Source organism: Zerene cesonia, chromosome 27 (genome assembly GCF_012273895.1).
Source record: "Zerene cesonia ecotype Mississippi chromosome 27, Zerene_cesonia_1.1, whole genome shotgun sequence".
Taxonomy (NCBI): Eukaryota; Metazoa; Arthropoda; class Insecta; order Lepidoptera; family Pieridae; genus Zerene; species Zerene cesonia.
The window spans coordinates 575,178-587,144 of record NC_052128.1 but is presented as its reverse complement, the minus strand read 5'-3'; the positions used below and the strand labels follow the sequence as shown (position 1 = coordinate 587,144).

At 33.0% G+C, this 11,967-nt stretch overlaps 3 protein-coding genes across 3 annotated transcripts in view; 1 reads left to right on the top strand and 2 right to left on the bottom strand.

Moving 5' to 3' along the window:
- Positions 1-1,753: 1,753 nt before the first annotated feature.
- On the bottom strand, positions 1,754-4,938 carry LOC119837445 (centromere/kinetochore protein zw10 homolog). Its single transcript, XM_038363030.1, has 4 exons — positions 3,312-4,938; positions 2,998-3,201; positions 2,529-2,794; positions 1,754-1,985 (listed from the first exon to the last, which is right to left on the bottom strand). Exons 1-4 carry the CDS (start codon positions 4,792-4,794, stop codon positions 1,773-1,775), a joined length of 2,166 nt encoding a protein of 721 aa, XP_038218958.1. The 5' UTR covers positions 4,795-4,938; the 3' UTR covers positions 1,754-1,772.
- Positions 4,939-5,231: 293 nt separating this feature from the next.
- Positions 5,232-7,764, top strand: LOC119837398. Its single transcript, XM_038362970.1, has 6 exons — positions 5,232-5,382; positions 5,451-5,662; positions 5,812-5,864; positions 6,470-6,568; positions 6,666-6,766; positions 6,941-7,764. Exons 1-6 carry the CDS (start codon positions 5,324-5,326, stop codon positions 7,038-7,040), a joined length of 624 nt encoding a protein of 207 aa, XP_038218898.1. The 5' UTR covers positions 5,232-5,323; the 3' UTR covers positions 7,041-7,764.
- An 86-nt stretch (positions 7,765-7,850) lies between these two features.
- LOC119837246 (hemicentin-1-like) overlaps positions 7,851-11,967 on the bottom strand; it is a 29,452-nt gene continuing 25,335 nt past the window's right edge. Inside the window, exons 41-46 of the mRNA XM_038362764.1 lie at positions 11,861-11,956; positions 11,520-11,628; positions 10,327-10,440; positions 9,632-9,760; positions 8,903-9,028; positions 7,851-8,159 (exon numbers count right to left, since the gene is read on the bottom strand). Coding sequence (XP_038218692.1) covers positions 8,071-8,159; positions 8,903-9,028; positions 9,632-9,760; positions 10,327-10,440; positions 11,520-11,628; positions 11,861-11,956 — 663 coding nt within the window. The 3' untranslated portion in view covers positions 7,851-8,070. The remainder of the gene's footprint in view (positions 8,160-8,902; positions 9,029-9,631; positions 9,761-10,326; positions 10,441-11,519; positions 11,629-11,860; positions 11,957-11,967) is intronic.

The following is an 11,967-nucleotide window of genomic DNA, read 5'->3' as shown; positions in this document are numbered from 1 at the left end:
AAAAATGACAGATTCGAAATTCAAATGTAATATTTTTTTTATAATTAAGTGTAACAGTATTTATGGCCAGACTAAGTAATATGTATCTTAAATGTTTTTATCGCACAAAGATTTTTTTAGGTAAATAAAAGAAAAAAAAAAGTTGCAATGTCTTTTTTAGACCAAAGACGAGAGATCTTTTCAAAATAAATGATTTTGTTATCAAGATGAATTATGTTATTTGGTTTATAATAACATCACAGCCGCCGGAGTAGGTTCGAGTAGACTAGTATTGAATTAAAGGTAACTGGATTTAACAATTTTATGTAGTAACTAGCTGACCCGGCAAACGTTGTTGTGTCTTATCATTAGGGGTATGAAAAATAGACGTTGGCCGATTCTCAGACCTACCCGATATATGCATACAAAATTTCATGAGATAAAATTGTTTAATTAAATTTAATCAAATATATTGAGTAATTAATGATTAAATTATTTAATTTCCCTGGATGTCGTCTGTCGGGAGTGTTTAGTATTCTTATTTATTTTTATATAGGTTAATTAAGTTTTATGTAAACGAGAGAAATATTGTACACATAAACGTCAAACTTTTCTATTTGTCAGAATTGAACAAAATTAATACAAATATAATAGACAGTTGTTACAACAATTCCACGTATATTTAAAATACAGTTAATAATAGTTATGTTACCGAATTAAATTGGTATTAATAAACTTGCGTAATGCGTATAATTATTTATGGTATTCACCATAATAGCTTAAATAATTAAATATCTTTACATTTACGTGATTTTAAATTTTCGTGTTCATTCAGTAACAGTCGATTGATTAGCAATATTAGATGTTTATATCAATAAATTATTTATAGCATTATCCGTGTTACACAATCGACTCTACTGTTGACTACATTCAATTGAATATTTATTTAATACCTTATTTGCAATAATTCTCATGGCATTTACTGTTTAACATTTTAATCAAATTATTTTTCAACTAGGTTAAATCATAGATAAGAGACTCGCAAATCAATGTTACCAATGATATAAAAAATCGCGCGAAGTAAAATGCCGCGAAATGGTGATTTACCAATTTCCTGTTTCCGTTCTTCCGTACGTTAGTTTAATACAATTGGCCAACTTACGCAACGATGTAAATATTTGCACGCGAGAAATTACTCTACTATTTAATTAGTAACACTCATTGTCTGTATCTGAACTGAAGTATTGGACTAAGTTTGTCTTTCAGTCAGCTTCTCAGGAACATAGGAATATAAATAAATAAGGATAAAATTATTACAGTCCTATTTATTGTATTACGTGGTACACCATAGTTGTTTTGTTTACATAATCGTAATCATGTTACTCATTTTTTGGAATTGTTATGAATTGTGATGATTGTTAATTAATACATTTTTTATTCTTCAATATCATCAATGTAAAATAAATTAGATTTTTTGTTATTGCATGTAGATTGTGGAATTGTTTTATAGATGCAATTATATACATTTACTAGTTCGCCAGGGTTTTACCCGTGGTTAATAATAATAAGGTGGTTAGTAATAGCCCATGTCAAGGGTTGTAATTGCAGCTTTCCAATGGTGAAAGAATTTTTGAAATCGGTCCAGCCTCGGTTCACGCGTGATGACGTGACCTAAGAAAATAGATGATTCATATATGTGTATAGAATTTCAATTCTGAAGCACAATAAAGCTACACAAAAAGTTGATAAACTTTTTTTAAAGATATTTAAATAAAACAAAACACAGTTATAAATCATTCTATTTCTTTTAATATTTTCAGCCTATATTTATCATCTGGAAAGCGAATTTTCACGATTTGGCGGATCTCTTCACAAGTGTAGGTTTCTGTTAGTTCCTTATCTGTTTTCCAGATCTCAGCTATTTCGAGAAGTTGAGCTTTTAGTAGTTGCGGCATTTTAACGAATTTTCTCCAAGCTTCTACCTTGGTCTCAAATTTTATTGGCTCCTGGAACAATTTTATATTATAAACAGCGAATGTATTAAAGACTATAGTTAATTTCTGTTGAGATTTTTCCTGAATTTTCTTAATTTCAATAAACCTCACGGCGCCCGAGACCTTTCCAACGAATGCAAAACCGTGGAAATCGGTTCGTGCGTTCAGGAGCTATAGCGTCAGGAAGGAAAACCCGACTTATTTTTATATAGTAGATTATAATATATCGATGTGGAATCAGGGTTCGATATGATCAATATCAAATGCAAATGGACAAATGACCCTTATCACAGGCACATGGAATCGAAACGATAGAAGAAATTCGAAGGATTGAGATGGGATCATTTCGGCCTTGCCACGGTAGACGCAGACACAGACGAGGTTACGTAAGACGCAAGTTCGAACCCCGCCTCATGAACAAATTTTTTCTATTCTTTATCTACGTTTTCATTTTATTTATATGAAAATAGATCATTTATCAATTTTTATTTTGACTTGTGAATTAGAGTGGTGCGGGAAAAAATGTATGTTATCTACAGTAAAATAAAAACATACCTCAAATAACGTTTTAATCTCCTTAATAGAATCTTGAAATCGAATAGCTAACATGTAAATAAGTTCTTCATCAACTGGTTTGATATCCACAAATATTCTAGTGAGCATGCTCTGGCACAATGCTTGTATGAGAGTGCACAGTGAGAGCTGGTACATGCGAGACGGGAGGATATTGTACCAGCTGCTTTTCAGTTCCTTCATCAGGGTTATGGAGTTGTTGATTGCGTAGTTGAAGGTGTCGTAGGAATCTAGCGACCAGGGTAGCTCTGAAAACAATTAGTACATTTAATTCGTAAATTTGTATTAAATTTGATCATAAGACTTATGGCAGACAGTTCAAGAGGAAGAAAGAAAAAAAATCACAAGTTGCCGAAGAATATTTTCTCTGTATCTGTTATCTATTGCATAAAATTTTTATATACAAATTATACTCTTTGGAAGTGCAACATCAATTAGAAAAAACACATACCATTTGCTTCAACTTTTTCCACAATAATGTTCCTTTGATTTTGCAAATAAAGAGACATTTTCTCTAATCCAACTAGCCTTAAGTCCTGTATGCATTCCAATAAGGCAATATTAAGAAGATCAGCTAAGGTATCCGGCAAAATAATCTTCCATGGAGGTCCGAGTAAACTGTGTGCTAAGTAGAAGCAATTGTTGAAGAATAATGCTGAAATAAATATTAAAAATATAATTGAGAGCAGCTTCTTGTATGTACTATATTGAAATCATATTGTATTAAGAAAAAATATATATGAATTTTATTAGAAATGTTCTCACCTATATCTAAAGGACAACAGTCTAGATTAACTCTGAACTTTTTTGGTACAAGGCATTGATACATAACAGCAATATCTTTTATGTATACAACCAGTTGATTACTATACTTTTCCGGCAATTTTACACTCTCTTCCAAATGCTCAATAATAATAGTCATTATCTTTTTAACATTTTGAGATATGACACACTTTGGAAGAAATAGCGGGCTGTTTAAATCGTATACAAAATCTTTCTGTGTTACATCTAAAACCGATTCATTTTCTATTTCAGTGACTGTGCCCACAGTTATTGTTCCGTAAGACAAACTTTCAAGTAACAGTTTACGAACATCATTCAAAAGTTTATCACACTTTTTATTATACAGCACACATTCTGTATCATTGATGTATTTATTCAGTGGTGAATTTTTTTCTTCCACAAACTTTAAATCTATCAGAAACTTATTGAATGATTCCAGCTCAATAACAATATTTTTATAGTTCTGATAACTACTGTCACAAGATGGCAGGTTATTTCTGATGCAATCTTCTATAATTTTTGTAAAGAAATTGGACCTTATGGATTTAGCAAACACTTCAATAAATGTCATATCAGCCTCCAGTTTTGATCCTAAGGTTGATTGTAAAAATTCAAACACTGCTGTTAAATTGTTAAATATTGTTTGAAAATTTGGTTTTTTAGGATCACTTAGATCTATTTTTATGTTAAATATAAGTGCTCCTACATGATCTTCTGTAAATATATCACAATTATGCCTTACAACATTATGTAGCAACTTATTTACGAAAAAATCAGAAAATAAACCAAGTTCTACATTAAGACGTTCAGTGGAATAAAGAGATTTTAATAATTTTTGTATCAATATTGGATCACTTTGTTGTATACATAGAGAGTATGTGAGTTGATTTACACCTTTTCTTTCTGTCCAAGTAAAGATTTCTTCCCATTCTATGCTCAAGTTAGCCGTATACACAGCTATTTGATTTTCAGCTTGTGCAGAAAGATTAGATAGAGCTTTAGACATATTTCCCTCATATTTTAAAGATCGTAGTTTTACAAGTAAATCCCTTACACTTAATATGGCGTCACAGTAATTATATCTTCCCAACTCATGATTAGCTTTCTCAAGTATTGATTTTCCTTCTGCCACAATGCAAAGGTCTTTTAAATGGTTTATTGAATCATTTAATTTATCACAATAGTTTTTAAAGTCCTCTGTTTTATATTTACTTTCAAGTGCTTCGCATATAGTGGTTATTTCTCCGTTTAATTTATCATATTCTAAAAATATGTTTTCTTTTCTGTTTTTATAATTTAACTGCTCCAGGCTTCTTGTTGGTGTGAAATTTAAATACAGATCGATAAAATTTTGTTGTAAATTCCACGATAGCATTTGAACTTTTTCAATAAATTCCTTCATTTTCTGTATCAATTCATTGCGTTGTTTTTTCATGTCTTCGGGTGTAATTTTAACGTCTTCCATTGTAACAATACGACCTTTACCTTTTAAATTGCCCTATAATAACGTATAGAAGAAAATTTACAAAACTTTTTAATAAATGTGTAGTTAATTAAGATTTAGTATGAATTGAATCACAAATCAAAATTCATAAATCGAACTAAATGGAAAATTCAAATTTGAAAATTCGAAAATAACTGGCCATTTTGACATTATTTTGACAATGTCACAGCGACATTCCGATAATTTCGACGCGTTCCGTTTTAAATATTACAGCCTTAATAATGTATAAAGATTAATTAGCTATTACTATAATTCTTTTTTAATGTATTATTTTTAATGAAAAAGATACCAAGGAACTATTGTTTAAAAAACTAATGCATTGCAATACTGAAATGTTGCCGCCTGTAATTAAATCTCAAATATTCATGACTATTATACAATTTTGTTAAATCAATATTAATTATTAGTGAAAGGTTTAGAAACTGTATTAGAGTTTTTAATTGTTAAAGTGATACTTCAACAAACACATATTTAGTAAAACTAAGAAGCTATGAATGAAAATGAAATTGAAAGTTTAAAAACCGAATTGGATCATGAAAAAACATGCAGGTATTAATATTTACATCACTGCATTTATTCAAGTACTTCTTAATTACAATAATTACATAATAAAACAGAGAAGCAGCTGCGTGGCAAAATGGTGAGCTCGAAAAACAAATAGTATGCATACAGGAAGATTTGCGCAAACCAGATTTTCCTTGGGACTATGACAATGATTTACAGAAGGAGAGTTCGCGACATAAACAATTACTGGAAGCTATAGAGAATTTACGAGACCAACTCCCTATATTGAGGGATAAAATAAGAAATGCAAAAGTTTGTGGCCCAGGTAACGTACTCCTTAATTTTTAACCACCATCCCCAAAAACGATGGAGGTTCTCTATGTATGCGTATTTTAATCTGTATTATTTTTTAATTCGAGACTGAATTTTGATAACTTATAAATACAAAATATCCATTTCTTTTCTTTTTTTCAGACTGTAAACTGAAACATGATGATTTGAATATTAACTTGGATATTCTGACTCCTGTAAGTGACAAATCAATATTTTTGTTTAGGATTTACAAAGGTTTTGGTAAATAGAAATGTATTCAATAATATACAGAATAAAAAAAATTATGAGCCTTCCTCTTCATTCCCCGTATTCAACTAATACGAGCGCAATAAATATGTAATGGTTTAAATTAAGGAAGTTTATTATCTTATCTTATCCTTTATCATTAAAAAATATATATTACATAGCTAAGTACATTTCCTCGTTATTGTAAATTTCATGATATCGCACAAGAGCTTTAGCGCAATTACATTTTCCAAAAAAAGATGTTTAAAATGTGGTAATTAATGTGATCAATGAAACGTATACATTTTGAGATGCTCATTTAAAAATACATAAAAACATCGTCCTTCGCATTTTTTTTTTAACTATTACAATATCAAGTTTTTTTGTTACAAAAATATCCTATACCGTTTGCATAGATGTATTCATCGTTGTTTCAAATATGCTGTAATTCGGTCGGGTAGTATAAATAACGTAATACACGTCAGATTTACCTTTACATCTTTATTATTGACACAAATAATATTATATGTTAAACAAGATATCGGTAAGGATTCTGAAATTGTAAATTTCGCAGGCGGAGCTTTTACGAACGGTGAAACGTTTTGAACGTCTGAAAACCGATTTGGTTAGCACTTTACGAAGTAAAGAGTGGCGATTGGATTCAGAGTCTAAGGTATGTTAAACTGCCAAACAGCAATCGACAAATTTCAATTTGACTTGAAGCATCAATCTTTGGTTAAATAACTTCCATAAAATTAAATAAATTTCAGTTATTCGTGCGGGTGAATGATCAACGGACGTATCTGCAAAATGAACTTATGATTTGTCAAAATAATATAATGCGTTTACAAAGAAACGGCTCGTATTGGCAGTAAGTATTAGCGATCGTCGCAAAAATGGATTTTCTTTTAAATGTGATTAGAAATTTCTTTTCAATTCTTGATAGATAACAAAAGGTCCTTGTGTCCATTTTACAAAGAATGTTGTATGAAAAACAAAACACAATAACCAATTTTTTGAGCATTTTAATGCTGATATGTTCCAGGAATATTCCAAGAAAAAACGACGAGAGAGTACTGGACCCAAAGCGAGGACCAATAAAGAAAATATTCTGTAGCGATCGCCTGCCGCCCATCGTCACATAGAATTCTATTTCATTATAATTATCTTTCACACATTACACAATGTTTCAGAATCGAATAGAGCAAAATGTATGGAATATATCGTCACTCGTGTTTAATAGGAATGTAGAACATAGAGGTTATTTATATACAGAGGAAATATCTATATGCGCAAAAAATGAGCAATGACCCTCAACCTCATTTCATCTAATGATCCCTTTATGTAATAATACTTTTCAGCACATCACCTATTTTATATCTTGTATTTTTTGCATAAAAGAAATTTGACTTTCGATTTTAAAATTAATATCAAATCATGGTTTCCATGTTGCTGCTATATTTTTAATATTACTAGAATCAATGTAGGAATAGGCTTTAGTTTCAGTAAATTTTAAATTAAAAAATAAAATATTACAAGTCGGCCAACGCCCCCAATATTTTCTGGACTCCTCACTGACCCCCTCTAGGCCTTCAGCGCATTGGGACGTTACCGCCCACTTTGAGAAAGACTGGCCTACAATATCAACTATCATATTATATAGGCAGGGTAGTGCGAATTTCTCTCTTTCTAAAAGTCGAACGCCTCAACGCAAAAGCAGATATTTATTTTCTCTACTCTCTATTACCTCTATGAAGTAGACTGGTACATAATTGGACGTAGAATATAATATTTTTGACCACGTACACAGTTAGAAAGTACGTACGTTTTCTAACATGTAATTGGGTTTAAATAAATAGAAATACAATAATAAGTAAGTAGTATTGTTTTATTTCATTCTTCTTCTAACTATTATTAATTCACAAAATATTACAAGTTTACAGTTATTACAGTTTTATAAATAAGGCAGTTTTGAGTAATTTATTGGAATATTATAAGAGTAATAATTAGCTATTAATGTTTCAATTCGACCCATAAAATAACCCGTGTGATACTCTCTTACACACTTACCACCTATTTTAATCTAAGTATTGTTGTCATAACCTAATTAATATACTATTACTTATTATATATAAAACTTTATATTTAGTATATTGGTACTATATTACTTGTGGGTTATCTCGCAGGATAGTCTATAGACGTGCCTAAATAATCTTCGTTATCTGTATCTTCATAGGAATAGCGAGGCTTGTTGTACTTGGAGGCTGTAATATAAAAATCAGATTTAAATAATTTAATATTGTCAAGAGAAGCATGGAAATACTTAATTATATTAATCACAATTTGATTCTTTTTTTCATACCTTTACATGCAATAAGTTATAGCTACCTTGTATTGTTACTTCAAGATGAAACTGTATTTAAGAGTTTCATCTTTCTTTCAGTTTTTTTTTTTAAATAAGATGCATTCACTACACTCATTTCAATCAGGTATCCATATTCCATCTAAACATGATCCATACCATACCTGACTATGTATTTAAAAGTTAGTCAAATTTTTGGGATAAATTTAAACATTTTATACAGTAAAGTAGAACTAGTAAAGAGTGTGCAATTTACTTTCAAATCCAAGTCATTTGACTCATTTGAAAGAAGAAAGAAACAAAGAAAGAAACATTTATTTATCAGGGACAGCACAACACCCTAATGAAAGAAATTATACAGACAAAAAGCAACAAATAGATACATTTATACATATAATATATAAAATTACACAAACGAAGAAGACCAGCATCAGATATGAGGAGTGTGTCATAACGACCCAGACAAAAAGGGGACAACCCAGCCTATGCTGCAAAAAATACATTGACAGCGCTGTTTTTCAGTGTCCCCACTCATCCAACCGCTGGGAGCCTTAATGAATGTATCCAGTAGTTTTGTGTGTGTGTGTGTGTGTGTGTGTGTGTATGTATGTATGTATGTATGTATGTATGTATGTATGTACGTACGCGGCACGCAGTGGTGGCGGTCGGTGTGCAGGCGCAGGCGCGCGGGGCAGGCGCACACGTAGCCGCCCGCCACGTTCACGCACGCGAACTCGCAGCCGCTCGCGTCCAGCGCGCACTCGTTTATGTCTGCCGTTTTTTGCAAGCGAAATGGTAAAAATGGTTAAAATTATTTCGGTAGTGGTGATCTTTAATTGTTAAATGATTTTTTAAGTGTTCTTCAATTTGTATTTTACGCAAAGTATTTTAATGAATTTGAGCGAAATATTACTTAGTTGTATATAGGTTAATTTTTCGTACGACATGAATCGGGGTATTTCTTTTTCATGTTTTTTTAATATTTTCATGTTAGCCCACCTTCATTTATAACAGGACCTTCGGAAAACTCCGTTTATGGTCCTTCGAGCCGGATCAGTGTACCATTTCATAAATATTAGCATAATTTTTTTCTTTTAAAACAGAATTTACATGAATATTTATATAAGTGAGTGGAATTGTTAAAAATAATAGGATATTTTTTAATTTTGTAGCACTTGATGTATCCGTGTACTCGTGTTGCATGTGCATTACTTGTTTATAGGCGTTTTATGTGAGTTGAGCGCTAGAGCGCTTTCTATGTGAGTCGTGCGTGCAAGGACGCGTGATGTGTCCGTCTGTACGTGTCACACACAGAGGGAGCTGTGTGAGTGTATGCACGTTAGCACGTGTGCGTGCACCGAGCACGCGTCTCACCGAGGCAGCGCGCGGCGGGCCCGGCGGCGCGGTAGCCGCGCGGGCAGGCGCAGCGGTAGCCGCCCGCGCGGTTGCCGCACACCTGCGTGCTGTGGCACGGGCTGTGCGCTGCGCGGCACTCGTCCACGTCTGTGGAATGTGTCTTTCACGTTTATAATATCCTACTATCCTTCCAAAGTTTGTAAGGAAGTGGGTGTGTTTGTTGCTCTGTCAGGCAAAAGCTACTGAACCGATTGCAATGAAATTTGGTACGTAGAGAGCTGGACAACTGGAATAACATATAGGTAACTTTTTATCCCAATATTCCTACAGGATACGGAATTTCGCGGATGAAACCGCGGGGCGCAGCTAGTCATGGATATTACACAGAGCATGTGCAGTTCAATTAAAAAATCTGTCTGTTACACGCTCGCCTCATCTCGAATCGGTTTTCAATTTGTGTGAACTTTTTGAAGTCCGACATCTTCACACAACACGTCTATCTAATCAATCTAAAACGAATACGTCTACAAACTGGAAGATGTCGGTACTATAAAACTTCTTATTAGCTTAAGATGGACTTATCATATAGTCATAATTTTGGGTGTTTTTCCTAAATGCTAAGATTTTAACAAGTAAATGAATGATTTCGAGTATGGAATAACCGCGAACTATACGAGAGTTATGTTTGCGAAAGACTGTTTCGTTCCACTTACCAATACAAATGTCATCTTCAGCATCGTGTCTGAAGCCAGCATCGCAAGGGCCTCGCTCGCTGCCGTCCAAGTTTTCAGTCACATTCACGTCATAATATGTGGGCATATTGGCTGCTGTTAGAAATTTTAACATTTTAGCCATTAAAATACAATACATATATGGGGGTCGAGCACGCTTTGGTACGAATTGGGTCAGCTCGCACCGGGGAAGTACCACACACCCACAGAAGACCGGCGTGAAATAGCATTCTGCTATGTTTCGTTCGGTGAGTGGGGGAGCCGGAGGCCCATATTCTTTTTCTTCTTTTCCTTTATTGCTCTCGCCAATCCTTTCTTAATCCCTTCCCAAAAAGTCGGCAATCCATTTGTAGAGGCGTCAAGTCTGCAATGGATCTTATGCCTCTATAAATGTTCATGGGCGGTGGTAGCGCTTACCATCAGGCGACCCACCAGCTCCATTGCCGACTGTGACATAAAAAAAAGAAATAACTAAAATCAGGTTAAAAAAATCGATATGACACCGACTGTAGGTACCATTTAAACATAACTGTCACGAAATAAGGTATAAATTTTTAATTAAATTTTTTATAAAACACTGCTCTCAATATATTTGTCGACCTTTTAATATGCGTTTCTAGTAATTGTTATAAGGACTCAAAGGTGCTTCAAGGGAGTCTACTTGAATAAATAAATGTATAACTTTGACTTTGAAGGATATTTGATGCATGAAATAAATTGCATGGATAAGAAAATTTAACAGAATTAATTTTCAAGTTACACGTTTAGACTTAAGACTGTAAATCGAGATAATCCTACTTATATGATAAATGCGAAAGTTTGTAAGGATGTGTATGTGTTTGTTGCTCTTTCACGCAAAAACTTCTGAACCGGTTGCAATGAAATTTGGTGCGTAGACAGCTGGACAACTGGAATAACATATAGGCAACTTTTATCCCGATATTCCTACGGGATACGGACTTACGCGGGTGAAACCGCGGGGCGCAGCTAGTACGTTATATGTATATATGTATATGCGAGGATAAACACAGAAAAGGCAACGTGCTTAGATTGCGCTGAAACAATGATACTGGCTGACGATGATAGTGAACAGTGAGATTAAAAGAGATTTTTTAGTATCTCTTCTCTTCTCTCTCTACTATTTACAAGACTTAATATAATCGTAATTTCCTTACTTGGTGCTGTATAATAATCATCGAATTCCTCGATCGTTGATTGAGGGGTGTATTCAGACTCAATGTCCGCCCCAATCTCAAATGTAGCTTCAGGTAAGTAGTCAGAAATCTGTCAAAAACCAAATATTAATGATAAATATAATAAAATTTACAGTTACTCATTTTTTAAGATAGCTACGAATAAATTTGAGAGATATAATAACGCTACTACGGTTTGGCAAAAAACGCGGGTTAGAATCCCGCCTCGTGATCAAATGTTTTTTAATCTTTCGAAATTTCTCATTCATAAAGCATTTCAATGCTATAAAACTAAAAATTAGATACAATACATATTAACTTACTGTATTATCTTCAGTATCCGAGCTGCTAAAAACATTATTTCCCAGTTGTTGCCTTTTGGGCGTGGGACATGGAGGTAGGCCACGACATCTCCTTATCTAATTAAAAA

Coding starts and splice junctions, on each gene's coding strand:
- LOC119837445 (XM_038363030.1), bottom strand. CDS start 4,794: ATGGAAGACGTTAAAATTACACCCGAAGACATGAAAAAACAACGCAAT. Junction 3,202..3,311: donor CTGTTGTCCTTTAGATATAG/GTGAGAACATTT, acceptor TATTTATTTCAG/CATTATTCTTCAACAATTGC. Junction 1,986..2,528: donor AGATTAAAACGTTATTTGAG/GTATGTTTTTAT, acceptor AAATTGTTCCAG/GAGCCAATAAAATTTGAGAC.
- LOC119837398 (XM_038362970.1), top strand. CDS start 5,324: ATGAATGAAAATGAAATTGAAAGTTTAAAAACCGAATTGGATCATGAA. Junction 5,383..5,450: donor GATCATGAAAAAACATGCAG/GTATTAATATTT, acceptor ATAATAAAACAG/AGAAGCAGCTGCGTGGCAAA. Junction 6,569..6,665: donor GATTGGATTCAGAGTCTAAG/GTATGTTAAACT, acceptor AATAAATTTCAG/TTATTCGTGCGGGTGAATGA.